At 42.3% G+C, this 27,298-nt stretch overlaps 4 protein-coding genes across 6 annotated transcripts in view; 2 read left to right on the forward strand and 2 right to left on the reverse strand.

Moving 5' to 3' along the window:
- The first annotated feature begins 18 nt into the window (after window positions 1-18).
- LOC109541222 (26S proteasome non-ATPase regulatory subunit 4) lies at window positions 19-1,915 on the forward strand. Its single transcript, XM_019910020.2, has 8 exons — window positions 19-154; window positions 212-352; window positions 413-524; window positions 575-781; window positions 837-1,004; window positions 1,056-1,164; window positions 1,333-1,500; window positions 1,557-1,915. Exons 1-8 carry the CDS (start codon window positions 129-131, stop codon window positions 1,766-1,768), a joined length of 1,143 nt encoding a protein of 380 aa, XP_019765579.2. The 5' UTR covers window positions 19-128; the 3' UTR covers window positions 1,769-1,915.
- Window positions 1,916-2,694: 779 nt separating this feature from the next.
- On the reverse strand, window positions 2,695-13,921 carry LOC109541209 (uncharacterized protein PB18E9.04c). Its single transcript, XM_048670481.1, has 7 exons — window positions 13,729-13,921; window positions 6,969-7,100; window positions 6,112-6,770; window positions 3,920-5,997; window positions 3,575-3,860; window positions 3,234-3,522; window positions 2,695-3,174 (listed from the first exon to the last, which is right to left on the reverse strand). Exons 2-7 carry the CDS (start codon window positions 7,079-7,081, stop codon window positions 2,925-2,927), a joined length of 3,675 nt encoding a protein of 1,224 aa, XP_048526438.1. The 5' UTR covers window positions 7,082-7,100; window positions 13,729-13,921; the 3' UTR covers window positions 2,695-2,924.
- Window positions 11,626-27,298, forward strand: part of LOC109533587 (serine/arginine repetitive matrix protein 2) — a 131,780-nt gene continuing 116,107 nt past the window's right edge. For 2 of the 3 annotated variants that reach the window (XM_048670458.1, XM_048670452.1), the window contains exon 1: window positions 26,679-26,910. The gene's annotated coding sequence lies outside the window, so the exon portion shown is untranslated. Of the gene's footprint in view, window positions 11,957-26,678; window positions 26,911-27,298 lie in introns of those variants that run through there. The other variant, XM_048670456.1, reaches the window with a different exon arrangement.
- LOC109541220 (protein toll) lies at window positions 16,987-22,984 on the reverse strand. The gene is made up of 5 exons (XM_048670493.1): window positions 22,640-22,984; window positions 19,453-20,958; window positions 18,496-19,101; window positions 18,260-18,424; window positions 16,987-18,201 (listed from the first exon to the last, which is right to left on the reverse strand). The coding sequence occupies exons 2-5, from the start codon at window positions 20,947-20,949 to the stop codon at window positions 17,353-17,355; spliced, it is 3,117 nt and encodes a 1,038-aa protein (XP_048526450.1). The 5' UTR covers window positions 20,950-20,958; window positions 22,640-22,984; the 3' UTR covers window positions 16,987-17,352.

Genomic DNA, 27,298 nt, shown 5'->3' on the forward strand with positions numbered 1-27,298 from the left:
CCTCTTTTCCTGCTTGTCACCATAGACTTGTCACCCACTGACAATCCTGTCATCATTACAAGCAACTCTTGTTCCAAACAAGCAGAAAGTTTTTAATTTTGCCTCAAAATTGTGGAAAATCCGCTAGAATGGTGCTGGAAAGTACAATGATTTGGTGAGTGTTTGGGTGTGTTCACTGGAGTACTAATGGAGGAGGGGTTTTCGCTTGCAGTGTCGATAACAGCGACTATATGCGAAATGGGGATTTTCTGCCGACGAGACTGCAGGCCCAGCAGGACGCAGTCAATTTAGTGTGCCATTCGAAGACCCGGTCCAATCCCGAGAACAACGTGGGGCTGCTCACGCTTGCCAAGTGAGTGCACCCAGTGCCGTCCAGCAAACCCTTTTGGTTAATGTTCGCCTTATTTTCCAGTGTGGAAGTTTTGGCAACCCTCACCAGCGATGTGGGGCGCATTCTATCTAAGCTGCACCAGGTTCAACCGGATGGCGATATCAATCTGCACACAGGAATCCGCATTGCTCATGTAAGAAAGCTGTGAGCAACATCGAGCTTATCTAACCTGTGGGGTTTCAGTTGGCTCTAAAACATCGGCAAGGAAAAAACCACAAGATGAGAATAGTGGTCTTTGTGGGCAGCCCGGTGATCAGCGACGAGAAGGAGCTAGTCAAGTTGGCGAAAAAGCTAAAAAAAGAAAAAGTCAATGTGGATATCATCAGCTTTGGCGAGGATTCCGAAAATTCCGGCGTCTTGACGTCGTTCGTTAGCACTCTAAATGGCAAAGTACGCCCCTTGCACTGCACCCGGACAGTGTCCATTAAAACTGCTTATTCCGCAGGATGGGAGCAGCAGCCACTTGGTCACGGTGCCCCCTGGCCCCCATTTATCTGACGCCCTGATTTCTTCCCCGATAATTCAGGGGGAGGATGGAACTGGGGCCGCAGGCCTAAGCGGGTCTGGTTTCGAGTTCGGTGTTGATCCCAATGAGGATCCAGAATTGGCTTTGGTAATACTTGCATTTGTGTGAAAGCAGCCCTGAAACTAGTTGCGTTTTAAGGCCCTTCGGGTCTCGATGGAGGAACAGCGTCAACGCCAAGAAGAGGAAGCTAGAAGGACGCGCGGGACCACTGGCGACGAGCAGGAGGAGAAAACGGAAACCAAAGAAGGTACAGTTTATCCCGTTTTCGACATTTATATGGCGCCCCCGTGATTATTTGTGGTAACAAAAAAGTAGTATAGGTGTTATGTGCTCTTTATACCTACAACTTTTTTGATTATTGAAGTGGGGGAATTATAATTTGCAAGTCAGGAAAAGGAGTTTTAACAAATTTTAGAGCCTACTGAAGAGGCGCTATTGGAAAGGGCGCTGGCCATGTCGATGGAAGAGGGCGCTACAGCTGCTCCAGCGACCGCCCCAGTATCCAGAATCCCTGTGGATTTTGCCAATATGACCGAAGACGAGCAGATCGCCTTTGCCATGCAAATGTCCATGCAGGATAATTGTAGGTTTTTAAATAATAAACGACAAACATGTTGAACATTTTTTGGTCGTTTGCAGCTGAAGCGGGCGCCGCCAAGCAGGAACCAATGGAAGTGGAAGCAGTTGACGACGAAGACTATTCGGCTGTTATGAACGACCCAACTTTCCTCCAAAGCGTGCTTGAGAGTCTGCCTGGCGTCGATCCTCAATCGGAGGCAGTGCGGCAGGCGGTGGGCAGTTTGAAGGATAAGAAGAAGGAGGAGAAACCTGATGAAAAGCCGAAGAAATAGGCCTGTTTGTTTTTTCAAATTTACTCCATTAGCTTAGATTTACTCGTTTGTAATCCGCAGAAGTTTTTTAAAATTCGCAAACCAATACGTTGTCCTTATGATAAAGTACTTCAATAAATTGATAAAAACTTGTAAAATATTATAAAACTTTGTCGTTCGCTTTTAACACCACAAGCTTCCAAGAAGGTGCGGTGCAAGAAAAAGATCTCGCAAAAATAGCGAGATTTAAAAAAATGTAAAATAGTATCCAATCAAGGGGCAGATTCGAAACTTTCTCCGTTTATAGAACTGATATTTTTCTAGAAAACTCTACAGTCTTCGAGGTATGGAGATGACGAGATTTCCAAATAAGGTTGTATACGTTCGAAAATTGGCTGATGTTTGTTCCAAATTCAAAGCTGGAAAAGGATTTCAAAACTTTTTACAAAGCGACGAAGGATTCGAAATTTATTTTATAATTTTTTGCGGAAAATACCTTAAGATTGTCAGTAATTTTTAAGTGAAATTTTGAAGAATATAAAAAAAGTATTATTAATAAATGGCCCTTAAAAAATAAATCTAAAATCAAGTAAAAAAGTCATCAACATTTTCCCTGCAACGGGACTGAGTTACTGCGCCGGTGTGTTGGGTTGGCGCACCAAGCCATTTGCGTAGCACTGCGCCAACTCCTAAATATTCACTGAGTTACCCAGGCTTAATATAACGTCGTACTCAATCAGCCCGCGCAAAAACAGGCAATTGAAAAAAAACCTCATAAAGTTTCACGTACGAAACTTTCAGGCCTTATAACGCCAACAGTTTTCGCATTACTTACTTTAAAAAAATGGTGGAAAAATGCAAAATTCCTGGTGTAGACGCACCTGAAACTTCCACTTAGCTCCATTCGGTTCAATACGATCAGCAATCAGATTGCGCCAAAACCTCGATCCCACACATTTCATTTATTAGAAATTACTTCAATAAATTACAATCAGTTGCCCTTAACATAAAGCCTAACCTAAGTAATTTTGCGTTATTTACAATCACAATTCCGCCCCAGCGGGCGGAATTAAGCATACAAATGAATGAATTTACAGTCTTCTTGTGCCGGACGCTCCAAAGTGGCCTACCAATAATTTACTAATTTACCCACTAAGTAGAGGCGCGGTCCGTCCCCTCATGGAAGCAGCCGGGGGTTGAACCGCCCCATGTGCAGAATGAGCCCCGTGGGGTTGTGCCGCACAAAGTACAAGAAAGGCCGATCGAAGCGCAGCCGAGGCACCTCTGGGATTCTGGCCTGGCGCGGCCGTAGATTCAGAGGCAGCTTCAGAAGGGAGGGATCATGTAGGGGATCATGGAACGCCCTCTGGTAGTCGCGCGGCTCATCCTGCTCCCCAATCGGGATGTAATCCAAACGTCTGGCCGACCTGCCGGACAAAAGCAGAGAATTTCATTCTGCGCAGTTAATCAACAACGGCACACCCACCTGGCGCGCACAGTGGTAGCAGGATACACTTCGGAATGGTGCGCGTCCTCTGACCGCTTCTCCCCACAGGTGGCGAACTGATTCACCTGCAGCACATCCGACAGATGCAGCTCGTTTGCCACGCCATTCAGGCCGCGCAGATCAGCAGTAGCAGGATTGAAGAGCTGGTGCAGCCCCATGCGCTGCAGCGTGTGGGTGGCATTGATGACCGACTTGTGGGAGAACCGAGGAATTTGCACCTCCAGCCCCGGCCGCGGGATCAGGGAGCGCAGCAGTCTGGACCAAGCGCCTGCAATCCAACTGCATAAAGCCCCGGGAATTTCGCCCAATCATCAACTGACCTTTTTTGAAGGAGCTCTCCACCAGGCGCTTTTCCAGCCTGGCCAAACCGTCTCCAGGGGCGGCAATGCCTTGCTGGCCGGGGATCACCAGGATGGTGCTCACCACTTGGTCCTTTCCCCCAATGGAGACTGCGGTGGCGTCCAGACTGGGCTCGTATCCAGCCAGGAACCCGGCCTTGTAAACTACAGCTGGTACGGGAACCAAACGGCGCTGCTTGATGGATGGGAAGACTATGAAATGGAGCTCGCCGTCGCGGCCTTCGGTTGCAGTTTGCGAACAATCGGTCTGAAACAAAGGCGTTAGCTGTCCACCCAAAACATTTGATTGGAGGAAGGTCCACTCACTTCGAAAATGTTGATGCTCACTCCACTAAGAGGGGGACGGGCGGTGATGGAGGCGTCGCCGAAGAACTGCGGGTACTTGCCATTGGTCAACTTCTTCACCAGCAGATTGGACCTGCGCCGGATCACGTCCCCAATCTCCCGATATCCCACCTCCTCCACAAACCCATCATAAAACGCCCTCACTCTATTCTTGTAAAAGTCCAGCAGCTTGCCTTTGCTGCGGTCGCTGAACAACTCCCTGATGATGGCGGTGGTGGCCACTCCCGACCCCGGCTCACTAGTCAGCGACTCGCTCACCCCCTTGAAGGTGAGATGCGGATTGAAGGTTACCATGTCATCCAGCTTGAGGATCTCGTTCATTTCTTCGGAGGTGGATCCTTTGGCGCCTAGGAACACCATCGCTAGCATGGAGGTGGCGGCGAAGGGCGACACAAAAACGCTTCGGGCCGAACTCAGGCCTGTCGTTACCGTTTTCCAGAACCCGAAGGCCAGTTCGTTGCACAGCTGGATGAACTGATGCACGTCCACATCCAAAGAGGCGGTGCTCTCTTCCAGCCCGAAGCCTTGCATTGGTTTTGCCTCCAGGTCCACTGGATTAGGAGCCACTGCCTCTGGATAGGGCAGAGTAGGGGGCGGCAGGTTCAAAGCCTGCTGGGGGGCTACGGTGGACACCAAGGTCCAATTTGGGTTGGACAACGAGTGGTTGGCCACCAGGTGTCCACTTTCGGTGACCAAAGTCCCATTCGGGTTCACCGTGATGACTATCGAAGGTTTGGGAATGGTCTTAGTTGCGATTTCCTGTGTGGAACCCTCCGTAGTGAACCCTTCAGTAGTTGTAGCCTCACTCTCTTCCTGAGTGCTGGTGGGGGCTTCAGAGCTATTCTGAATGGTCTCAGTTGCAACCTCCAGCTGCACCAGGGACGCATTCTTCATCTCCTCGGCAATAATGGCTTGTTCCAAGCTGAGGTCCGCCTTGGCGGGCTTTGATTTAGTCATGACCACGTAGTAGTAGGTGGTTGTCTCCTGCTGCTGCTGAGTAGAGGCGCTCTGAGCCTCAGTGAACTGAAAGCCGCTCAGAGCGGCCGGCTGGTTATTCACTTGGGCCAGCAGCTGCTCCACTGAGCTGTTGAGGTTGCTAGCGGCCTCCAGAGGGCTGGAGGTGGGCAGTTCTGTTGTTGTGGAGGTGCCCAACTCAATGTCCTCCTGCCTACTCAGATCCGTGCCCTCCTCTTCAGTGGGCGCAGCTTCAGTCAACTCCCCATCTTCTGTAGTCGCTGCTAAACCAACATCGTTACTAACAGGTGTTAAAGTCGAGAAAGAAGTTTCGCTGGGAGACTGAGTGGATGTCTCCAAGCCTTCCAGAGTGGTCGTTTGCACTTCTGAAGCGCTATCAGACGTGTCAAAGCGCTGATCCGGCTCCACTAGCGAGGCATTGGGCTGCGCAGCAGCCAACTCGGTGTTGATTTCGTAAATATTGGTCGTCCACAGCAGATTGTTGAGCATTTCGGAGGCGGACAGCTTCTGGGCCTCGTCCAGAGCGCTCAGAAGGGGCGGCATTTTCGTTTCCTGCTCAGTAGTGGTGGGCAGCTCTGTCGTCTCCCAATTGGTGGTAGTTGTGGCCTCCTCCGGCTCCATATGAGTAGTAGTTTGCGCCAGCATTTCTTTAAACGCGCTGAACAGCCCAGGCGTGGGCCTCCAAGTGGTTGCTTGCGTGGGATATTCGGTTTTATTTTGAGGAGGAGTGGAGGACAGCGGTGGAAGCGTAGAGCTGGTGAGGGGCAACCCGAAAATGTTGTGAGTGGGGCGGGGTGGGTGTGTGGACGTGGTGGGCGGCCTGAAGGTCTCCAACGGAGGCAGGCCGAAGATGTTGGGGAGAGGTTTCAAGGCGCTTGTAGTCTTTGTGGGCTCTTTCGTGCTTGTGATTGGTTGCAGAGTGGTGGAGGTTGAAGATGTCGATGGTGGACTTGGTGTTGTTGTGGGCGGAGCCTGTTGAGTGGCGGTGGAGGTGCGCACTAGGGCCGCGCTGGTTCGTGGAGGGACTGTAGATCTGGTGGGCGCTTCACTTGTCTGCAGCGCAACTGTTGGTTAGCAACAAAGACGTTAATAGATTAGTGCGGTAGTTCAAAATTACGGGCCACCCTAATGTCCTGAGATTAGTACAGAGTGAGACAAACAGATTTAAGTGGACTTACCATGGTCAGCTGCTCCTGGGCCTTCAGCTTCACTGTTCGCAATAATCTGCACATTGATCGCTGGCTCAGTTGCGGATCTAGTGGTAAGCAAAGGTGAGGAGCTGCTGTAATAAATGGGAGTGGACAAAGTGACGGGCCTTCGAGTGCTGGCAGCACTGGACGGCTCCAACATGATGGTATCAGGGGTGACAAAACCAATTGGCCGTTCAGGCTTGATGTCTTCGCCAGAATTCCCGAATACAGCCGGTAGGATCATGCTCCAAGAGTCGCTCACATCGGGAGTATCAAACATGGGTTTGGTTAGCGAGTCCTTCAGGACCTCCATTTCATCCTTGACCACGCTTTGGACGTTGGTTACAACGTCGCTGACGCGTTTTTCCGGAAGGAAATCTTGCGATGTGAAGGAGTCGAGATCAAGAACGTCGCCATCTCCAGTTGCAATTATACTGCGGATTTCCTCCAAAGACATCAGGCGTTTCACCAGATCGCCATGATCGTCAAAGGTGTAGAACTCGTAGCGATCAGGATTGAGGAGGTCGATGGGACTGGCCAGTTCTGATGGATTGCTGGGTTTGGATTGAGGCCTCCCGATTGCATCCGTGAAAATGGTGTGCTTCTTATTGGCGGTGTCCATCACCACTGATACGGAGGTTACCACACTGGAATGTACAGCGTGGTCAATATTCGCTGACTTTTGGACTGTGTTTAACGTCCAAAATAAATAGGGAAAAACTTCAAAACTTGCCAATTGATTTGCTTTTGAAATATTCAGCTAGTCAGTAAAAAAAAAATATTTTTTTGAATTAAGTGAATTCTTATATCTCCTTCTATACACCTTGAATAACCCTGTAACTTACCTGGAGCCGAGAATTTTTCTCGAAGTGTCTCCATCCGATTCGCCGGTTCCATCGTCACCTGCGTAGCATATCTGGAGGACGATTCCTGTTATAATTAAGTACAGTAACTGCATGCCAGCTTGTTAATGCGATCTGAAACAACACAAATAATCTTCATTAATTAAGCCGTTTTCCTGTTAAATGAGCCTGAAACTCTTCAGTCTCCGTGCCTCGGCCAGCTGTTAACCCAGATCTGGTGTAATTTGAGTACTTGGAGGCGCATTTTTATCACTTTTATTGACCGCATCTTCATCTAAACAACCATTAGTTGCGCAAGTACTTTTTAATGATGGCGCTCATTCAACGTCTTTTTCCGTTGGAAAAAATTGGTTTAAAAACATTTTTTTTGTTGTTTAAACAACGGTATTCTGAGCGATTTTTCCACGCCATTGCATTGATCGCTTGACTAAAGAGGCAAATGATGACCGTTCAACCATAATGGACAAAAAGGCGCTCGATTCGGTTGAAACAATTGCCGCCATTCAAGGCCCTCTTATGGTACGTTGACTCAAAGAAAACGTTGGCAATTTCAGCTACTTAACTGCTGTTGAGTTGAGAACGCAGCTGGTAAAACTGAACTTGAGCGTGATTTGTCTGGAAAAAAACCGAAGTGAGGCAGACCCCAATGTGTTGATTTATTTGAAATCGACTAAAAGGGTGTGGAAGTAAAAAAACGCAATACATCTGTGCCATTAGAGAACGCAGTTGATTGATGAGGATTTTTGCCTTAAGGGGCACATTCTACTAGTTGGCCAGTAGATTTGGACACCTTGTACATGACCCAAATGAGCGAGACTTTTCAATTTGGTTGCCCCCTTCCTATCAATCCATTTTGCAGTCAATTTTTCAAAAAATCATTTATCTCAGATAAAATCCGATGGAACAAACTTTTCTCTATAATTTCTAAAAGTTTGACAGCAATCTGAGCTTTGAGTAATTTTTTATGAATTTTTAAAATTAAGTTGTACCTGATTCAAGTCAATACATTTTGATGACAATTTTTCAAAAAATAATTTAGCTCAAACCGAATTTGTTAAGATCTTGCACTTTTCCAGTTAAATAGAGGATACTTTCATCTACGTGTTCTGTAGGTTGGTATGATAATCGAGAGGTTAGCTCATTTTTTACATTTTGGTTTGCTATCGATGTTTTCTCCTGCCAATCAATTTTATAGTGTATTTTTCAAAAAATAATTTGTCTTTAGTAAAATTTGCTAGAACATCAGAACTTTTTCCGTTCCATAGAGCGGACTTTTACCTCAAACTGTGAAAAATTTAAGAGCGATTCTTAACATGTGTATTCTTTTATAAATTTTGGAAACTTAGATTCCCACCAGGTCAATTCATTTGAAGGACTATATTTTAAAAATATATTGTCTCTATACGGATTTGCTGATTCCTTGCACTTTTTGCCTATATAGAACACACTTTCTTCTACGTGTTCTGTAGGTTCATTGATAATCGAGAGTTCCGCTCACTTTTTACAATTTTTAAAATTTTGGTTTGCCAACGATGTTTTCTCTTGCCAATCAATTTTACAGTGTATATTTCGGAAAATTATTTGTCTTTAGTGAACTTTGGTAGAACATCGGGACTTGTTCGTTCCATAGAGCGGACTTTTACCTAAAACTGTGAAAAATTTAAAAGCGATTCTGAACTTGTGTATTTTTTTAAGAATTTTGGAAATTTGGATTATCACCGGGTCAATACATCTTAAGGACTGTTTCTCAAAAATGTATTTGTCTCTATCCGGATTAGCTGATTTCTTGAACTTTTTGCCATTATATAGAACAAACTTTCTTCTACGAGTTCCGTAGGTTTATATAATGATCGAGTATCGTTCATTTTTCACAATTTTTTAATTTTGGTTTGCCAACCATGTTTTCTCCTGCCAACCAATTTTACAGTGTATTTTTCAAAAAATGATTTATCTTTAGTGAAATTTGTTAGAACATCGAGACTTCTTCCGTTCCATAGAGCGGGCTTTCACCTAAAACTGTTGAGAAATTTAAGAGCGATTCTAAACTTATGCATTTTTTCATGAATTTTGGAAACTTAAATTCCCACCTTGTCAATACATTTTAAGTCCTATTTCTCAAAAATATATTTGTCTGTATACGGATTTTCTGATTCCTTGCACTTTCTGCCATTATATAGAACAAATGTGTTCTGTAGGTTCATATGATAATCGAGAGTCACTAATTTTTTACAATTTTGGTTTGCCAACTATGTTTTTCCTGCCAATCAATTTCACAGTGTATTTTTCAAAAAATGATATGTCTTTAGTGAAATTTGTTAGAACAGCGCGACTTCTCCGTTCCATAGAGCGGATTTTTACCTAAAACTATGAAAAATCTAAGAGCGATTTTAAACTTGTGCATTTTTTTTATGAATTTGGGAAACTTGGACTAACCCAAACTTTTCTATACATTATGTAGAAGTTTAATTGTTTCCGGAGCTCCACGAAAACTTTTCGAAATTTTTCAAATTTGTTCGCCAGCTAAGTTTCCTTCTTCCAATCCATTTTGCAGCCCATGTTTCAAAGATTAATTATATAAAACTATACTTGGAAAGAATTAGCTTTTTCCACCGTTGCCTAGACAAAGCTTTGCCTTATAACTTCTAGTAGTTTAATTGCGACTGAAGCCTTCAGTATTTTTTTTTATTTTTTTAAATTTGGTTACTAATGCATAATTTTTCGCTAAGTCAAAAGCTAATTTCTCCAAACCTAAATTTGTGCTAAACTAACTCTATTTGCAGTTGCATAGAGAAAGCTTTGCCTTATAAACTGTAGACGTTTAGTTGCAATCGAAGTGTTGAGTAATTTTGCAGGAATTTTTAAACTTGGATCGCCAACGACGGATTTATCCGCTAATCAGACGAGTTTTCAAAAATTCGAGTCTCTTAACAGAGACTCGTCCGCAACTTGCTCTTTTTAGCATCATATGGAGAAAATATTTCTTTATTAATCCGAGAACGCTTATTGCGATCAGAATTTACAGTATCTTTTAGAAAATTTCCAAATTCTAGTTACCAACGACTGCATTTTCTGCCAATTTATTTTGCATCCCATGTTTTAAAAATTAGTTTCTCCATAATTAGGCTCGGCGGCAATAAACGGTTTTCGCTGTTATATAGGGAACAGTTTGCCTCATAACACCGAGGACTTTGAGAATTTTCTTAGGAATTTTTAATTCATGAAGCTCACGCCATGTCACTTTTTCGCTTGATCTTCGCTCAAGTAGTTTCAAGACTTAAAAAATCGCTTTACAAATGATCAAGAACATTCTTTTTCCTGAAAAACCCTGAAAAAACCATCAAAATTACCGCGGGCAAAACGAATCAAATAAATGTTACATAATTTCGAAAGTATCCACTTAATGTTGATGTTGAATCGGTTACATACAGCCCTCAGATTCAAGCATGAAACAACGGCATTTAACATCGTCTGGGAATTTTCCGCTATTATTGTTGAAATTTGAAAGCAGACCATCGGCAGATTATTTAATGGTACCACATGCACTTATTATATCAGCTTGAACCCACACCTGGATTGCATTAGTGAGTTTTGCAAACGCAATTAATTGGATGAATGGATGCGATGAAGCCATTTTCCTCCAAACAATGTGCGATCTTAACAATAAGCCTCGTAAATGAAACCCGGACTTTTACCCAGATGGAATCGGTTACCACATTCGTTCAATTGCATCTTTCATACGTCTGTTACGCTGAGAAAGATGGGCTGTTTAAATAGGATTTTAACCAGTAAATCGACTCCAAAAAACATATAAAATTAATATAATTTTAATGTTAATAACTGTACTAATACGAAAACACCGTTTTCCCAGTGTTAGAATACTGTTAGGCATTTCTGAAAGCCGGCAATTAACATGTGCAAATCCCGGTCTGTTGTACTCGTATTGTTGCTTTTATTCGTCTCTTCATTCTTCACTCGGATTCCGCTTTTCGAACGAAAAGAGCAAAGTTATACTAACCTTAATTGGCCCGTTAATAATCATCATTATAGAGCGTGGCCAATTTGGTGCCAGCTTGAGACTGACAAAGCATTTGAAGATCGAAGAAAAATCGGCACGTTTACCAAATTATGCCAATTATTCCGGTTGCATTAAATGTCAGGCCAATTGGAACAGTTTGTTATGCAATCGATTTGATTGTAGGTCAGAATTTGTGCGATTAGGGTAGTTGGCAATTTGGAACGTGGCACTTTTCCTCAGGCGGGAATTAGACCCGTTTTGCTTGATATTTTGCACTCTTTTGAGCATTTTATGCACTTATTGGATGTCTGGGTCGTTTTCCCATACTGCTCATGGCAATGCTTGGATTGCTTCCTTAGAGCGTCAGTTGGACCCAATTGGGCTCTGAGCCAGGTTGCTTTTGGCGAAATCCTGCCACTGGAAAATGTTCCGAAGGCGCTTTCAGGCATTTTTGAATTTTCAAAATCGGCCCCAAATTGGGGTAGTTATGAGGAAAAGGAATTCCGCATGGTGACTCATGAGCTCATCTCAGACATCCCCTATGCGCTAAGGGTGCAGTTTCCAGGCAAATTGGCATGTCGTAGCTGCTGTCACTTCGTCATTAGTTGAGTTTAGTCAGGTGAACAGGGTCAGTGGGTGTACTTTGCTCTGTCTAAAAACGACAAAATCGGCGATATTTTCCGTTTTCCAGCTGGAAACTGCTGATTTTCCGTTAAACTAAGTCTTTCTTTGCGGTTTTGTGATATTTTACCGAGCTCTCAATGGATTCTAAAACGCGATTTCGAAATCGGGAAATTTCTGACGTCTATGTGTCAAGTGCATTAAATCGCAATAATAAGTGATTATTAGGCATGTGTCCGCGAATTCTTCAGTGTTTGGGAAAACTTCTGATATTTATGAACTTTAGTGGACATTGGCTACTTCATAAGGCACAGCTGAGGTCAAGAATGAGGAGGTGAGTTCAATTTTCTAAAGTTTTATGCCCAAAAATGCCTGGAAATGCGGGAGGGTTTACAGAAGGTTTTTTTGTTTGCTGTTTTTAGGCCTTAAATCTTTTTTCTCAGTTGGTAAAAATTGATATTCATTTTGACCCGTTTAAAGCAGACTTTTTGGCAATTATCTTAGAATATTCCTAAAAACGTTCAACGGGTTCAAGCGTTTAAAATTTGGAACGCGCCACTTTTAAGGCGGAAACTGAGCAAATGCTTCGAGTGTTTCCAGCTGATATTTGTTCCAAGTAACGAGGATTAAATGCTCTTTAGAGGATGTTTTGGGGTTTTAAAATCAACTAGTCCTTTAAAAAATAATTAAAAATATATTTTTAAATCGTGTTTTGCTTGAAGGAAATATGACCAGTTGAAGGCAATGCTTCGCGTCGCTTTTGTCGTAGAATATTGCCATTTTTTTAATTTCTTAAAGATTCACTCTTTGATTTATCCAGTTTTCTTAAAAAGCAGCATTTGACTCAAAAAAGAACCGAAAAACGATTCCTCTTAACATCTCTTGGAGAGCATTTCGGAAGGCTGATATTTGCACAATTTAAACCGCGAAAACACATAGAATTAAGTACTCTATTTGGTTGTTTGAGTTTTAAAATCGCTTCTTTCATGAAGACGAAATGGCCAGTTGAAGACAATGCGTTCGCTTTTGTCGAAATTGACAGTTTTTGCTGAAAGTATCTTTAGGCAGTAATTCCAAAGTCATTCTTATAAAAAGCAGCGTTGGAGAAAAAGACAATTCCCAAGCAAGTCCAGCAAATAAGCTTAAAGTTGCTGGGTTAAAACCATCAAAGTAAAGAGCATTAAATGCTCTATAAATGGAAGTGTTGATTTTTGAAATTGAAATTGCCTAATCCATAAAAATATGTATCCAAAATGAATCAAAATGAATAAGATATACAGGCCCATTTAACATCGCCTGGAAAACTCAATGGAAAGCCGAATTTTGCGCAATCGAAGTCAAAAATTGCCTTTGAACTGATCTTTTGAGTGTAAAAATCTGAGTCTCTGAACCAAGCCAAATGTGGCAAAAACCCTCAATTTTCCAGTTAATAGAAGGAAATGTAGCCCAAAACCTGTCGATCTTAATCCCTGTTTTGTGGCCGACAGTACGACTTTCGCTTGTACTGTTGCCCATTTCCTAGCGACTCGAGATCGCCGATAATAATATAATTAATCGTTCCGCCGAGACGCCAATGGCACAATGAATGAATGGAAACATTGTCGTCATTTTTAAATTCAAAACTGGGTTTCTAGGTACCGATTTATATGTGTAAACAGGCAGCAACTGTACAAAAATGTAAAATGACTACAAATGCAGCCGGCGGGCATCTTTCGGTTATGCTAATTGGAATTTAGTGAACACTACAGTTAGTTGACGACGGTGACCGATGGTCAAATTTGCTTAATGGACCGATGTACTCTAGCAGATCTAATTCGCGTTGAACGGATTTTTTTTGGTGCCATTTTTACCGCAAAATCCGTAGAACTTTGTTGGGCTTTTTCATGTTGATTTAGCAGTTTTGCAACCGTTATTTTCTAGTCAACAAGACCTGGATTGGACGAGCCAAACTCGAATGCTCTAAACTCAAAAGGTTTTGGAGGCACATTTTTGATTGAGCTGAAGAGCAAATTTGAAAAAGGGCAACCTTCTACATCGGAACCACCAAAGGTTTAGGACCCAAAAGGTCCTTTAGCTAAAATGCAACGCTTACTCAAACCCTCTTACCTTTCGAATGGATTTCTGAACTTGCTCAGATGCAGGGGCTAACAAACTTTTTCGCGATTGGTTGACGGTGCGTGTTTCTTCGCGGAGTCAATGTCACTCACTGGTCTCTTCGGCTGCTGCTCTTCAGAAGCGTCTTCTTCGGCCCGTCGCGTTAGCCCAGGCGGTTTAGACCTGTTGCGGTGGAGGCGAATTTGGGCCGGCGATGGTACCCATCATTGTGGGATTTTTTCCTTGTAGGCGCGTGGGAAACTTACTCGTCACCAAGCTTGTCCTAGTTGGGAGGCGCATTTCCATAAATCTGATGTGCGAACCTACGCTCAATCTTCCGGGTACCAATCCGATTCCATTGGCTTTTTCATGGTTTCAGTCTGATTTTACAGGACTATAAAGCGCAAGGTGCACGCCCTTGACCGCACGCAGGGCTTCTTCTCATCTTCTATACAGAGTGGCCTTGTTAATATTGCGATAATTATTCAGTGTCCATTTTCAGTAGTATAGAATAAGTTCTCCATTTTGTTTATCGGTTTTTTATAGTGGGTCAACCCTGACATTAATGATGACTCTATTTGCTGTTATTATACATTCTGAGAAAATAAAATGAAAATTGCAACAAATTGTTTAAGTTATTGTGCAGTGTTTTTATGTAGTAGTATTTTTCATGTCAAACGAAAAATTTAATAATCGGTGGCAAATTGACCTCGTTTTGATCTGAATAGTGTGGAGGAATTCGGAAATCGAACCTGCCCGGATAAATCCGGCGATGGTTACAACGTCTTTAGAAACTTTTTATATTTGAACACTATTTTTGAAATATCCAGTTCTTCGCATTTTCCTCATTTTGAAAGTTTGACATTGGGCTCTTGTTGGTGTGAAAAGTGTGGATGGTCGTTGGAAACTTTGCTCATTTGAAAACTTTCTTTGAAAGCTCGAACTTTGGATGGAACTCTTGGGCTAAATCCGGCAGTAGTTTCAACGTCTTAAGAAAATATCTGCAATTAAATCCTACTTTCGAAAGACTAACTTTCGCACGTTTTCCAGTTTTTTTAAGTTTGAAAATTAGCCTCTAATTGACGTGTTGATGCGAATGGTGTGAAGGTTTCGTAAAACGAACCTTCTTTCACAAATCCACTGGTAGTTTCTAGGGTTGTAGAAACTTGTCATATTTGAAAACTATTTTTCATACCTCGAAGATATTGTGTTTTTCATATTTTTTGAGTTTAAAAAATGAGTTCCTAATTGGCCTTGTTTTGGTGTAAATAGTGTGGAGGGATTCGAAAGTTGAACCTTGCTGGATAAATCCTACGAAAGTTGTAACTTCTTTAGAAACTTTCTCTAGTTGAAAACCATTTTTGAAAGATCGAACCTTTCGCGTTCTTCAAAGCTTTGAATTTTAATAATCGGTGGCAAACTGACCTCGTTTTGATCCGAATAGTGTGGAGGAATTCGGAAAACAAACCTCCTCGGATAAATCAGGCCGTAGTTACATTGTCTTTAGAAACTTCTATATTTGAACACTATTTTTTGAAATATCCAGTTTTTCGCATAATTCTCATCTTGAAAGTTTGAAATTAGGCCCTTAATTGGGTGCGTTTTGGTGTGAAAAGTGTGGATCGATTCGACAATCAAGCCTTGCCGGGTAAACGGGAACTTTCTTTCATAAATCCACTGGTTGTTTCTCCGGTTGTAGAAACTTTCCACATATGAAAACTATTTTTGATGCCTCGAAGTTATTGCGCTTTTCAGATGTTCGAGTTTAAAAAATCGGTTCCTAATTGGCCTTGTTTTGGTGTCAATAGTGTGGAGGGATTCGAACGTTTAGTCTTGCCGGATAAATCCCACGAAAGTTGCATGGTCTTTGGAAGCTATCTGTATATGAAAAGCATTGTTGAAAGCTCAATCTTATAGGGCTTTTCAGATATTTTGTTAAAAAAAGCGGCCCCCCATTGGCCACGTTTTGGTGTCAATAGTGTGGATAGATTCGAAAAACGAACCTTCCCGCATAAATCCTGCGGTCGTTTCAATGTCTTTAGAAACCTTCTCTAGTTGAAAACCATTTTCGAAAGATCAAACCTTTCGCGTTCTTCAAAGCTTTGAATTTTAATAATCGGTGTTAAATTGGCCCCGTTTTGATCTGAATAGTGTGGAGGAGTTCGGAAAACACACCTGCTCGGATAAATCAGGCCGTAGTTACATTGTCTTTAGAAACTTTTTATATTTGAACACTATTTTTTAAATATCCAGTTTTTCGCATTTTTCTCATTTTGAAAGTTTGAAATTAGGCCCTTAATTGGGATAGTTTTGATGTGAAAAGTGTGGATGGATTCGAGAATCAAGCCTTGCCGGGTAAATCCGGCGGAAATTTCGACGTCGTCAGAAACTTTTTCATTTTGAAAACTAATGAAGAAAAACCGAATTTTTGCGATTCTTCAAATTTTTCAAATTTGCTGCTAATTACGCACTTTTTGCGGTGAGGAGCGTGGAGGCTTTCAAAAAACAATCCTCGTCGGCTAAATCCGGCGGTAGTTTCAACGTTTTTAGAACATTTCTGCATTTAAACACTACTTTCGAAAGACTAACTTTCACACGTTTTTCAGTTTTTTAAACTTTCAAAATTAGCTTCTAATAGACGTGTTGGTCCGAATGCTGTGGAGCGTTCAAAAAACTAACTTTCTTTCATAAATCCACTGGTAGCTTCTCCGCTTGTAGAAACTTTCCTCATTTGAAAATTATTTTTAATACCTCAAAGTTATTGCGTTTTTCAGATTTTTGAGTTTAAAAAATCGGTTCCCAATTGGCCTCGTTTCAGTGTCAATAGTGTGGATGCGAAAAACAAACTTTCCCTGATCAATCCTGCGGTCGTTTCAACGTCTTTAGAAACTTTCTCTAGTTGAAAACCATTTTTCAACTTGGCGTTAAAGTTCGAAACGTCGCAAACAATTAAATATTGTCGTTGTCATGTGTCCCACTCCTGCTATCTTTTGAACTTAACTTTCCCATTGGGACGCAAAACTGCACGAATTTAAACTGATAAGAAACCAGTCAAAAAACTCGTCCTCACGATATCTCCTCAAAGCTGCATGATTTGCATAAAACGGCCAATAATTGGCTCGTTAGATTATCAATTTGCGTATCTAAACTATTGAACAATGGCCTGAAGCGGTTGGACAAAAATGTCTTCCTGGTTCTGGTTTTTCATTTCCCATTAATTGACCCATTTAGTTAACTCACTACGAAAAAAAAGTAAATGAAACACCAGAATGTTAAAAAATATATAGTCAATATAAAAACAAACATATGATATCATGTACTTAACAATAGGTAAAACAGAACACATTCAATCGGCTGTTTGGACTTGAAAGCCAGTTTAACAATTAATATATTAACAAATTGTACTTTGATACATCTAACATCGACCCTACTGTCTTCCGCCAATGGTACTGCTGCTGGAAAATCATAAAAAAATAGAATTCATAGAATGTACTTTGTATAAACAGATTTGTGTAATCCAACGTTGATTAGAATGGCGTCGACTAGTCAATGAGCATTTTACATCCCTTAAGCTAGTTTGTTCGCCCCAATTGTGTGGGGCAATTTGAACATCACAGTTTTGGCACCCAGAAGAGTCTAAGACCGGACCAATAGCGGGGCTTCGCCCTCCACCGGTAGCGCCCCCACTTGGTTCTGAAGCAGCGCCGGATCTAATGTGATGGGCGGCGTGCTGGTGGTACTGGGACTGGGCGGATTCTTGATTAACTCAAATTTATCATCGATCTTCAGCATCACGTTGGCGTGTCGCTTGTTCTTCTCGTAGAAGTTGCCGTGCGAATGCGGCAGCGCATACCTCAGCTTGTTCCAGAAGTAGCGATCGCCCCATTTCACGTACGTGTTAGTCTTCAGGTAGCTTTTCAACTCTCCATCCAGCTTGGTCTCGTCCAAGTCACCGTAGATGACCACAATTACGCGCGCGCGTCCCTCCGTTATCGCCTCCGTGTGAGCCGTTCTGAACTCCAACTTGCCCCAAACACTGTCCACGAAATTGTTGGACAACACCACCAGAGTGCGCCGCGAGTCTTTGACACTGCTCACCACTTGTTCGGCTATGAATTCGCCTGGAATCCAATCCCGAATGTGGATGCAGACCTTGAACGGGTTCTCCCTCTGCTCCAGCTCGGGCAACAGGTGCTCCATCACAAAGTTCTCGTCCTGGTGCGCGTAGCTGACGAAGACATCGTAGGTCTTGTTCTTGTCCAGTTCCTCCTCGGTGACGAACCACAGGCAGAGATTCTTGGCAAAGAGGTAGACCTTGATTTCCGTCTGGTAGCGATAGTAGAGCGCGACAGCTACGGAGAAGCACAGCAGGACGCTGAGGACGATCGGGAGCAGCACTGAGAGCAGAGCGGAGACTGTGCAGAGCTCCGTCAGCTTCACCAGCTGCATTTGCGAGTCGCTGCAGTAAACATCGGAGGAATTTACCTGCGGAAACCAAACACCTGAGTTCCTACGGTCTGGAGGTCTCCCCATGCCTGTTTACCTTGTGGTAGTACTCCATGATGTACTTCTGGAGCTCTAGGGACTGGCAGCTGCACTTCCAGGGATTGTTTTTCAGCTTCAGTAGCCGCAGGCGACTGCAGTTCTTCAACTGAGCGACAACGTTTTCGTCCAGGTTCTGTATGGAGTTGTTGTTAAGATTCAAGACCTGCAAGGGGAGCAGTAGTTGGGCTTAAAACAATTCAATTTTTGGTGTTTTGAAAGTTCTAAGAACCTTACCTCCACCTGCGGAGAAATCCAGTCGATGCCCTGAAGAGAATTTGCGGATAAATCCAGCCAAGTGACATTGGAGTAGCTGGAATAGGCCACTTCTTTCGAAGGTGATTTGGTGAAGTTGTTGCCGCTCAGATCGAGCCATGTCTGATTGAAGCGGTGATCGTAATCGCTCTGAAGGTCAAACTCTGGATAGGAGCTGAGGTTTTGGTGGGAGCAATTCACCAGCGCCGCTCGGAAAAAGGGCTTGTAGGCGCAGCTGCATCGTGCAGGGCATGCCTGTGGCATGGGGCAGTTTACCATGCTGGGAGTGAGCGCGGCTACTTTCACGGCGCTGTCGTCCACGCAAGTCTGGTCGTCCAGATCGATTCGGATAACCCACTTCATGTGCTTCATCTCGCCGTTGCTAAATCGGGCCAGGTCGTAGTTGCGGCAGTCGCACACCAGAGGGTTGTTGGACAGCTTGAAAATGTTGCTGGGGTCCTTGGGGGCATCCTCTTCCAGATTCAGTACAAGCGCGGTTTCTGCCAGTTTAAAGTCCACCTGTTCTATCTGGTTGTGGGTTAGATCGATCTCCAGGTCGGACGCCCTATGGTGGGCAAAGCTCTGCATCTGGAACAGAGTTAATGTTCTGGTTGGTCGCTTTTCATCGAGAAATTCTCATCTGTAGATGAAACTAAAAGATGTATACCAAAGGAAGGATGCTGATAAACTAAAGTACAAACACATCTCGATAACTGAACAACGATTCGCTCTACAGATAAAATTTCGAAGACAAAAGTTGGTCAATTGCTTATGGAGAATGAAAAAATACGAAAACACAACGTTGGTATTGACCGAACTACATTTTCTGCAGTCTTTTCAACAGAAAATCTCCCTCTGGAATCGAAGCGTTTCAGTTTAAAGTTTTAGGATTGACCAAATGCAGGAAGCATCGCTTTATTAAGCCCTGCCAGTACTCACCGATACGTTGCTGATGTTGTTGTAGCTGAGGTCCAGCCGGCGCAGCTTCAAAGCGGAAGGCAGATCAGGAATCCAGCGCAACTGATTGTGACTGAGCAGCAGCTGCTCAACATACAGCAGCTCAGCCAGGGGAGTCACTTGGAAAATATCAACGGGCACATCATAGCTGTTGTTCCAATTGTTGAAAGAAAGATCTAAAACGGTGAACTGGGATTGCAGGCTGGAAAAGGCGTTCTTATCGATGATGCTCAGTTGATTGTGGCTCAGGTGGAGCTGCTTCAGTGCGTGCAGAGGCTTGAACAGCTGGCGACTGATAGCGCTCAGCTGGTTGTGGCTGAGCTCCAGCTGCTCCAAGCTCTCCAAGGACACAAACAATGTATCGGGCAAGAGGCCGAGGGTGTTGAAGGACAAATTTAGTCGCTTCAGATATCTGAGGTTGCGAAACACTCCCTCGGGCAGGCTGCTGAGCAAGTTGCTGCTCAAATTAATATCCTTCAGAGCTCGACAGTTGGTAAACGTCCCCTCGGGTAGAGTCTGGAAGCGATTCGAGTTCAGTTCCACCGTAAGCAGCTTGGTCAAGTTCTCAAACACCCTGTCTTGGAAAATCACCCCTGGATTGGACCCTAGCCGGACGTTCTCCAGCAGCGAGTTGTGCGCAAAGATGTTGCTTTCAATGGTCTGGATTCGGTTGCCTCTTAAGCTGAGATTGACCAAAAGAGGTAAATCAGCAAAACTGTCCTCAGCCACTTGGCTGATGTGGTTCAAGCTCAGCTCCAGCAGCTTGACGTTTTCCAGCCCTTCGAAAGTCCGTCTGGATATCGAGCTGATATTGTTGCTGAACAGCTGGAGCCTGCTCAAGTTGGTCAGTGAGCGGAAAACGCCGTCGGGCAGGGCGCTGATTTGGTTCGAAGCCAAATCGAGCAGTGTGAGTTTGGGGACGTAGTCGAAATGCCGATGCAACTGGCTGATTTCGCTCTTGTAAATCACCAGAGCGAGCAAATTGGGAAAATTTGCCAGAAAATCCGGTGCAAAACTAATGGGACTGTAGGAGATGCGAAGGCTTTCCAGACTGCTGAGATTGCCAAGGAAATCTTTGGTCAGGCTGAAGCTGGCAGAATTCTCTTTAGGAGCCATGCTTTCCAGCTCAAGCACCGTGAGGTTCTGGACACCAAACTTTTTCCTCACACCGTCAAAGCCGTTCTCCGGATAGCAGTACTCCAATTTGAACTGTTGGCATTGCGTGATGTTGAGATCAGGAAAGAGATCCAGATCCAGATTGGGTGTGACCTCATCCTGGCACTGCACAGTAATGTGCTGCTTATCCGAGATGGAGATGATGATTTTTGGTTCAGCAGGCGGGCACTGGAGAAGCTCCGTTTCCAGATGCTGGCACAGGCACATATTTCTGCCGAAAATTGAGCAGTCGATGCTCAGTGTCTGAGCGATTGAAGCGACTAGAAGGACTAGTAGGGTAAATGTTGAGGCTCCAAAGTTCATGTTGCCAATCTGGAACAAGAAGGGTTCTGGTCTATTTGTGTAGAAGGTTTTTGAGGAATTTATCACAAGTAGTTAATGGTGTAGCCACATTTAGTTCTTACTCAGGATCAGGGCGGGTACAAACACCCGTAATGAATAAAAATTTCGTACGTGAAGCCAAGGGAAGCGCAGCATTGAAGATAATTAGAAGAAAATCGTGTGGGTTGAACTATGATTGAGATACGAAGAAGATAAAAATTTGTCTGAAGCGATTGGAAGATAAAAACCTCCCCAGCTTGAATGTTTTGTTGAAAGCAACTGAGCGGCGCGAAGAATGCACTATTGCAGCCTATAAAAAATCAAAATATTTAAAGATTTGTACTCAGTTTCAGCTTCTTGAATCACAAACAAATAAAGCTTCCTGCAAAATTTAAAGAAAAATTGCTCATTTTCAAACATTTTTCTGTGTCTGAAGCTTCACTTTGAATATTTCTTGCGTGAAGCCAAGGGAAGCGCAGCATTGAAGATAATTAGAAGAAAATCGTGTAGGTTTAACTATGACTGAGATACGAAGAAGGTAAAAACATTGTTGAGGCGATCGGGAGATGAACGTCCCAAGTTTGACTTTTTAGTTGAAAGCAACTGAGCGAAGCGAATAATTCACTATTGCAGCCTATAAAAAAGCAAAATTTCAGAAGATTTGGACTTAGTTTCAGCTTCTTAAATCACAAACAAACTAAGTTTCCTGAAGACTTTAAAGAATTGCACATTTTTAAACATTTTTTCCGTGTCGGAAGCTTCACTTTGAATATTTCGTGTGTGAAACCAAGAGAAGCGCAGCATTGAAAATAATTAGAAGAAAATCGTCCTGTGGTAGGGCCCGGGGCTACGATTCCGACAGAGGCCCTTTTCTAAAAGAAAAAAAAGGTCGCTGTGCAATTGAACTTCTCATTTTTTATGTGATTTTATATTAGATCTTACCGAGGCCCCGACATCGTGAGCCCCCGTAGCCCCCACCTAAATCCAGCGCTGCTCAGGATTACGTTGATTTTTTTAAAGAATTTTCAATGTAGGGTTGAACACTTTAAAAGAAAGCTGTCGCAAAAATAGTGTTAGCGCAAAAAGTCAAGTTTTCAGTTGTAGCTGTTCAGTTTTGTCCTTTGCGTATAAACAAATTGTATAACTTTGGTATCAAGACAGTGGTTTCTTGAACCTAAGTGGCCGCATATAATGAGTTGAAGGGGATGATAACCCTCTTAAGCAAACAAACCGGTTTTATTTGAAAAAACAGTGTGTTGTGTAAATTAGGAGCTGGATAAACAATTATTTGAATGCAAACAGTGCTGCTTGGCCGCCTTGATAGGCTATCAGTAGCGTCATGCACTATCTATTATTGGAAGTGATCGTAGCTGGAAGTAATTTTTGTAGATTTACATTTTTGCAAATTAACAAAAAATATGAAATTAATGTTTTTGCTCCACTCGAGCGCGCTTTGCGCGGACGATGGACTCAATTAGCATGCTGAGGTGCTAAAAGAGGCTGCTTGTTGAATTATTAAAAAGTCCTTGGGTTGAATATGCAGATATTTTAATACTCGTTTTTTTCATCGTTCAGACGGTTCAGACTCATTGACCTTTCTGGGCGCCGTTATGCGGCAATTGGCGTTAGATCGAAAAATTTGAAAAAAGCGCCAGCAGCAGTCATGACATACCAGTTGTCCTGTGAAAGCTGCTTACTTGTCGGCAATAACAAGGCTGTTTACATTAGAAATCGACCATATTGTGCACACTTTCTGGCTGACGCGACTTTGCTGTTGCAATTTGACCGAAAATCTAGCATGTCTTCGGCCACAAAAAAAGCGCCACTGAGCGTGACTGACACCCAAAAAATTGCACTTTAATCACGGCAGAACACGGATAAACGACACGCTGTACGCAGTAAAACGATGCCAAACTCTCGCAGGAGCAGCTAGGAATTTGTTTGTCGATGGTACTAGCATACTAGCGCGATCGTACCGTGAACTATTCGCCTTTGTCCGCTTGATTGTTTTCTCGTATTGCCATCGCAGTTGCCACGACCCTGCCACGAAATCCTGCTGGAGGAAACCTGTATCAGTTGTGCGTCATTGCACAGATCCGTACTGGAAATAATCGGCCAGTTCCCGGCCGGATTTACCGAAATGTTTGGTGATTTTCTTATCGTAGAAGAAGTTATCAACGTTTGTGGCGTTACAGGCGAATAATTGCGGTAAAAAGAGCGATAAGTTCCAATGTTAGTGGGTCGTATACTTATTTATATTTTGAAACGCAATTTTTCTATACCAACCGAATTTGCACAGGGTGATAAAAATGAGGTGCGATCATCAACTTATTTTTTTCAACTAGAAGCACCTGCTGTTCGTCTCAATTTTTAATCTCCATCGAATTATAAGTAGAATTACTTAAACTCAACAGTTGCCGTGTTTTTGGATATTCTCTTTCAACTGGTGCAGATTGTTTGAATTTTTCAAAATATTCTAAATTAGTTTAATTTTGTTGCTTATACGGCAATTATTTTGTTTGTTGATTTGTAAAATCCAGTTTTGCAAACCCACAAAGTTTTGCACTTGCATATTTTGCAGATATTTTTGGCAATCTTTTAGCTCCAAAATTTGCAGGAAGCTAAGGTTTTATTCGACATTTCGACCGAGAAGTTAAGTTAAGTCTTGTTGCGTTTTATACGGAAAACTCGGTACTCTAAACTAGGCCTGGGTGATATTGTGTTGAGCTGCGCTTTTGAGTTTTTGCCGCTCTTTGAGTTAATGAGTTTTAACTCATCGAGTTATAACTCGTTTACTGATGACCGAGACTGGAATTTTAACATCTAAAAATAGTCATCAACGTTTTACCAGCAACTGAACGGAGCGCCGGTGCGTTGGGTTGGAGCGTTGAGTTGGTTAGAAAATTGAGCGTGTAGAAGAAAGAGTAACTTGACTAAAACTGAAAAGTTCTGAAATTTTGAAGAAATTTGAATAATGTTATTAATAAATGGCCCTTAAAATAAATCTAAAAACAAGTTAAAAAAGTCATCAACATTTTCCCAACAACATAACTGAGTTACTGGGCTGTTGCGTTGGGTTGGCGCACTAAACCATTTACGTAGCACTGCGCTCACTCCTAAAAATTTACTGAGATTTATCTTATCGGGCGAAACGATTGCTTGAAAATATCTGGTTTAAAACGAAAAAAACCGGAAATTTTGAAGCAACTTAAAAATTATTCGGGGCGATGAGAGTGACGAGTTTTCCAAATAGTTGAATATATGATTTCGCTTTCTCTGAGTGTTTTTTGGGAAACTTAAATTTTTTTGAAAAAAAAAAACAAAAGAACTTTGTTTCGTTTTTGTCCCAGATTGAAAGGTAAAACGGGTATTTGAAAAAGACGATAAAGAAGACGACGAGTTTTGTTGTAAAATCGATCTCTTAATTTTTTCGCATAAACGACTCTCAGTTCGCCATAATTTACAGTAAAACGTGGTTAGAGAGAGTTTTGTTTACAAATATTGACCTAAAAGTGAAGAAACCGGAATTTAAAAAAATCAAATCATTCACAGCGACGAAGGTGACGAGTTTTCAAAATAATTGATTATAATTTTTGCTTTCGCATGTTCTGTACGGGAAAATATTTTTGGGAAGAAATCAAGAAAAAATTATTAGGATTTGGAGAAATTTTTACAAAGCTGTTAAGTGTTCCAATAAAATTTATTTTAAATTTTTCACAGAAAATACCTGAAGCTTGTCGGTATTTTTAAGTAAAACTTGAAAAATACTACTTTTTTTGCGTAGAAAGAATTGCTTAATACAAATTTTGCTTAAACTAAAAAGATTGAAATTTTAAAGAAACTTAAAAAGTCTTCAGAGCGATGAGGGTGGCGAATTTTCCAAATAATTTGTAGAAAACTTTTGCTTTGGTCGTTTTTACAAGGTAACTTTAATTGCTTTCGGTTAAAAAGTCAATAAAATTACCTGGTTTTTGAGCCAAATTCGAAGTTGAAAAGAGTTTTCTAAAATCCCCTGCAAAGCGATTTATGAGGCGAATTTAGGAGAAAGAGTAACTTGGCTAAAATTGGAAATTCTGAAGAAATTTGAAAAATATTATTAATAAATGGCCCTTAGAACAAATTTAAAAACAATTAAAAAGTTATCAACATTTTCCCAAAAACGGAATTACTCCGGAGTTACTCCGCCGGTGCGTTGGGTGACGCGCACCAAGCCATTTGCGCAGCACTGCGCCCACTCCTAAAAATTCACTGAATTCCCAAGCTTAGTCTAAATTCCGAAAGTTTCGAATTTGCTTCTGCATCAGAGAATTTGTGGGCATTTCTTCTGAAACTCGCTTATCTTTTCTGATAGGTACTTGTTATGTAAAACATACACGAGACGAACAATTTCGGTTTTTGACTTTCATAGTGAAATCCCAGTTTTACAAGCTGCAAACATCCCAAATTTCGCCCTTCAGTTGGGAAATTTTGACATTTTTTTTAACTCGCTTGTTTCGCCAAGACTGTTTCATGCACTCGTCTTTTCCCATACGAATGATGTAAAAAGCGAATGCGAAGCAAAGTTGTGAGTTGTTCGTTTTACAGAGAAAAAAGTTGGCCACTTTATCAGAGCATTTCTAAAGTTTTATTTGAAACTAGTTTGCTTTGCGAATCCGTTTCCAGGCCCTAGCATTTTCCACTCAGCACTATCAACGCCAAAAGTTTCAAATTTACTTCTTCATAAGAGATTTTTTCACATTTGTATTAAACTCGCTGGTTTTGAAATTATGCACGCGTCTTATGGGAAACTTTCAAAACACCTTGGTGCTTTCAAAGGGTAACGAGAGAAAGAATTTTGTCTTATTGCGTTTCATAGTTTCTCTATAAACTGAGTAACATAAACATAAAAAGTTTTGAATTTGCCTTTTCATCAAAGAATTTTTAACAATTTTTTTTGAAACCTGTTTGTCTGTCTTGCCTACTCCAATCAAAATCTCGAATTTGCTCTTTCAACAGGGAATTTTTGACTCGCCAATAATGTTTCATTCATGCGCATTTTTTGAAACTAATTATATAAAAAGCGAACGAGGGGAAACATTGAACGTTCTTACGTTTTATGGAGAAAACCCTGTTCTACAGACCGCGAACGTTTTGAATATGCCTCTTCGTCAGATATTATTTGACTTCAAGCTTGGAAGCATAAAGTTTCGGCTTTCATTTGAGCCCTCCTCAGGACCGATACCCTAAAAACCGCTACTCACCCACTCATTTTCTGTTGTGGGATGAAACGCACAGCGCCATCTCTATTAATGGTTCATCTGTTGCGTCACTCGGTGAGCAACATCATCAATTACTTGTACTTGTTGCTCTTGAAGCCTCTGTTTTAATAAAGAGTAAAACAATTACACATACAAACCACAAAGACTCCAGCACATTTTTGTGCTTCCTCTCATAGGTTTTAGGTTAAAACTCCACTATAATAGATGCATGTGACCCGCTCAACTACCACATATCGACTGTGTGACTATTGAGGAGTTTCTGAGCTGGACAATGATTCCTTCAGCTCAGAAAACAGGCATACGGAATTTTCCGAGTGCAAATCGCTGAATGGAGTGGCAAAATTCAGGTGGAAATAATGGGATTTAAATAATTCTCTTGGATATTGGTCCAGAACTGGATGGATGCAAGTGTTGCAGATGCGCATGCCATCTGGATATTCGCTTCCAGACGCGGAATCGACAGTGTTTCGACGCTGGCAGACTGAGTGGCGTCCCACGAAGTTTTGTCTTCAGATTTTCACGTGTACGTGCTTTCTACTTGTAGTAACCGTAGTAATCGGGATCGTTAATCGGACGAGAATATCCAGAAATGTGTTGTTGTTGATTGCCACTCTTTTTCGCATCACTTTAACGGACTATTGCGTGTCGCTATGGGGTGAATTTTACGTTCCGGATCCGTTTTAAGGTACGATAATCGCAATTTTAAATATTCCTCAAAGAGTTTCTTGTAGACAAGTTAACTTTTTTCCAACTAAAAGTAGTGTTACTTGCTCTAATCACCAAGAATGCCCAATTATTCCAGATAAACCTTGCCGCTTGAATGCGGATCGATCGCTTCGTTACACTCGCGTGTTTTGTGCAAATACGCTACTGTCATCCGTGCGTCTTGAACTAGACGTCCCTTGAGAGTGTGCGGCAAATATAAATCATAAAGGAACGCGAATGCTTGACACTGTTTTCCCAAAAAGTCTCTCTGGGGGTAAACGGATCGTTTTTTAGCGCGTTCTCGGGCCGAAATAGACGCCTTCTTTGTTTGTTCTTTGGACTGGACGTCCTTTGTGTCTGCGGCCCCT

Source organism: Dendroctonus ponderosae, unplaced genomic scaffold (assembly GCF_020466585.1).
Source record: "Dendroctonus ponderosae isolate FM_Combo_2020 unplaced genomic scaffold, Dpon_F_20191213v2 Dpon_F_20191213_1, whole genome shotgun sequence".
NCBI classification, from domain to species: Eukaryota; Metazoa; Arthropoda; class Insecta; order Coleoptera; family Curculionidae; genus Dendroctonus; species Dendroctonus ponderosae.

Bases quoted from the DNA above. Each gene is read 5' to 3' on its own strand.
- LOC109541222 (XM_019910020.2), top strand. From the start codon at position 129: ATGGTGCTGGAAAGTACAATGATTTG. The intron at 782-836 runs GTACGCCCCTTG...CTTATTCCGCAG, and splicing joins TTAGCACTCTAAATGGCAAA to GATGGGAGCAGCAGCCACTT. The intron at 1,501-1,556 runs GTAGGTTTTTAA...GGTCGTTTGCAG, and splicing joins AATGTCCATGCAGGATAATT to CTGAAGCGGGCGCCGCCAAG.
- LOC109541209 (XM_048670481.1), bottom strand. From the start codon at position 7,081: ATGCAGTTACTGTACTTAATTATAACAGGAATCGTCCTCCAGATATGC. The intron at 5,998-6,111 runs GTAAGTCCACTT...GCTAACCAACAG, and splicing joins CCCAGGAGCAGCTGACCATG to TTGCGCTGCAGACAAGTGAA. The intron at 3,175-3,233 runs GTGGGTGTGCCG...TTTGTCCGGCAG, and splicing joins GCTACCACTGTGCGCGCCAG to GTCGGCCAGACGTTTGGATT.
- LOC109541220 (XM_048670493.1), bottom strand. From the start codon at position 20,949: ATGAACTTTGGAGCCTCAACATTTACCCTACTAGTCCTTCTAGTCGCT. The intron at 19,102-19,452 runs GTGAGTACTGGC...ACTCTGTTCCAG, and splicing joins ACAACATCAGCAACGTATCG to ATGCAGAGCTTTGCCCACCA. The intron at 18,202-18,259 runs GTAAACAGGCAT...TGGTTTCCGCAG, and splicing joins TCATGGAGTACTACCACAAG to GTAAATTCCTCCGATGTTTA.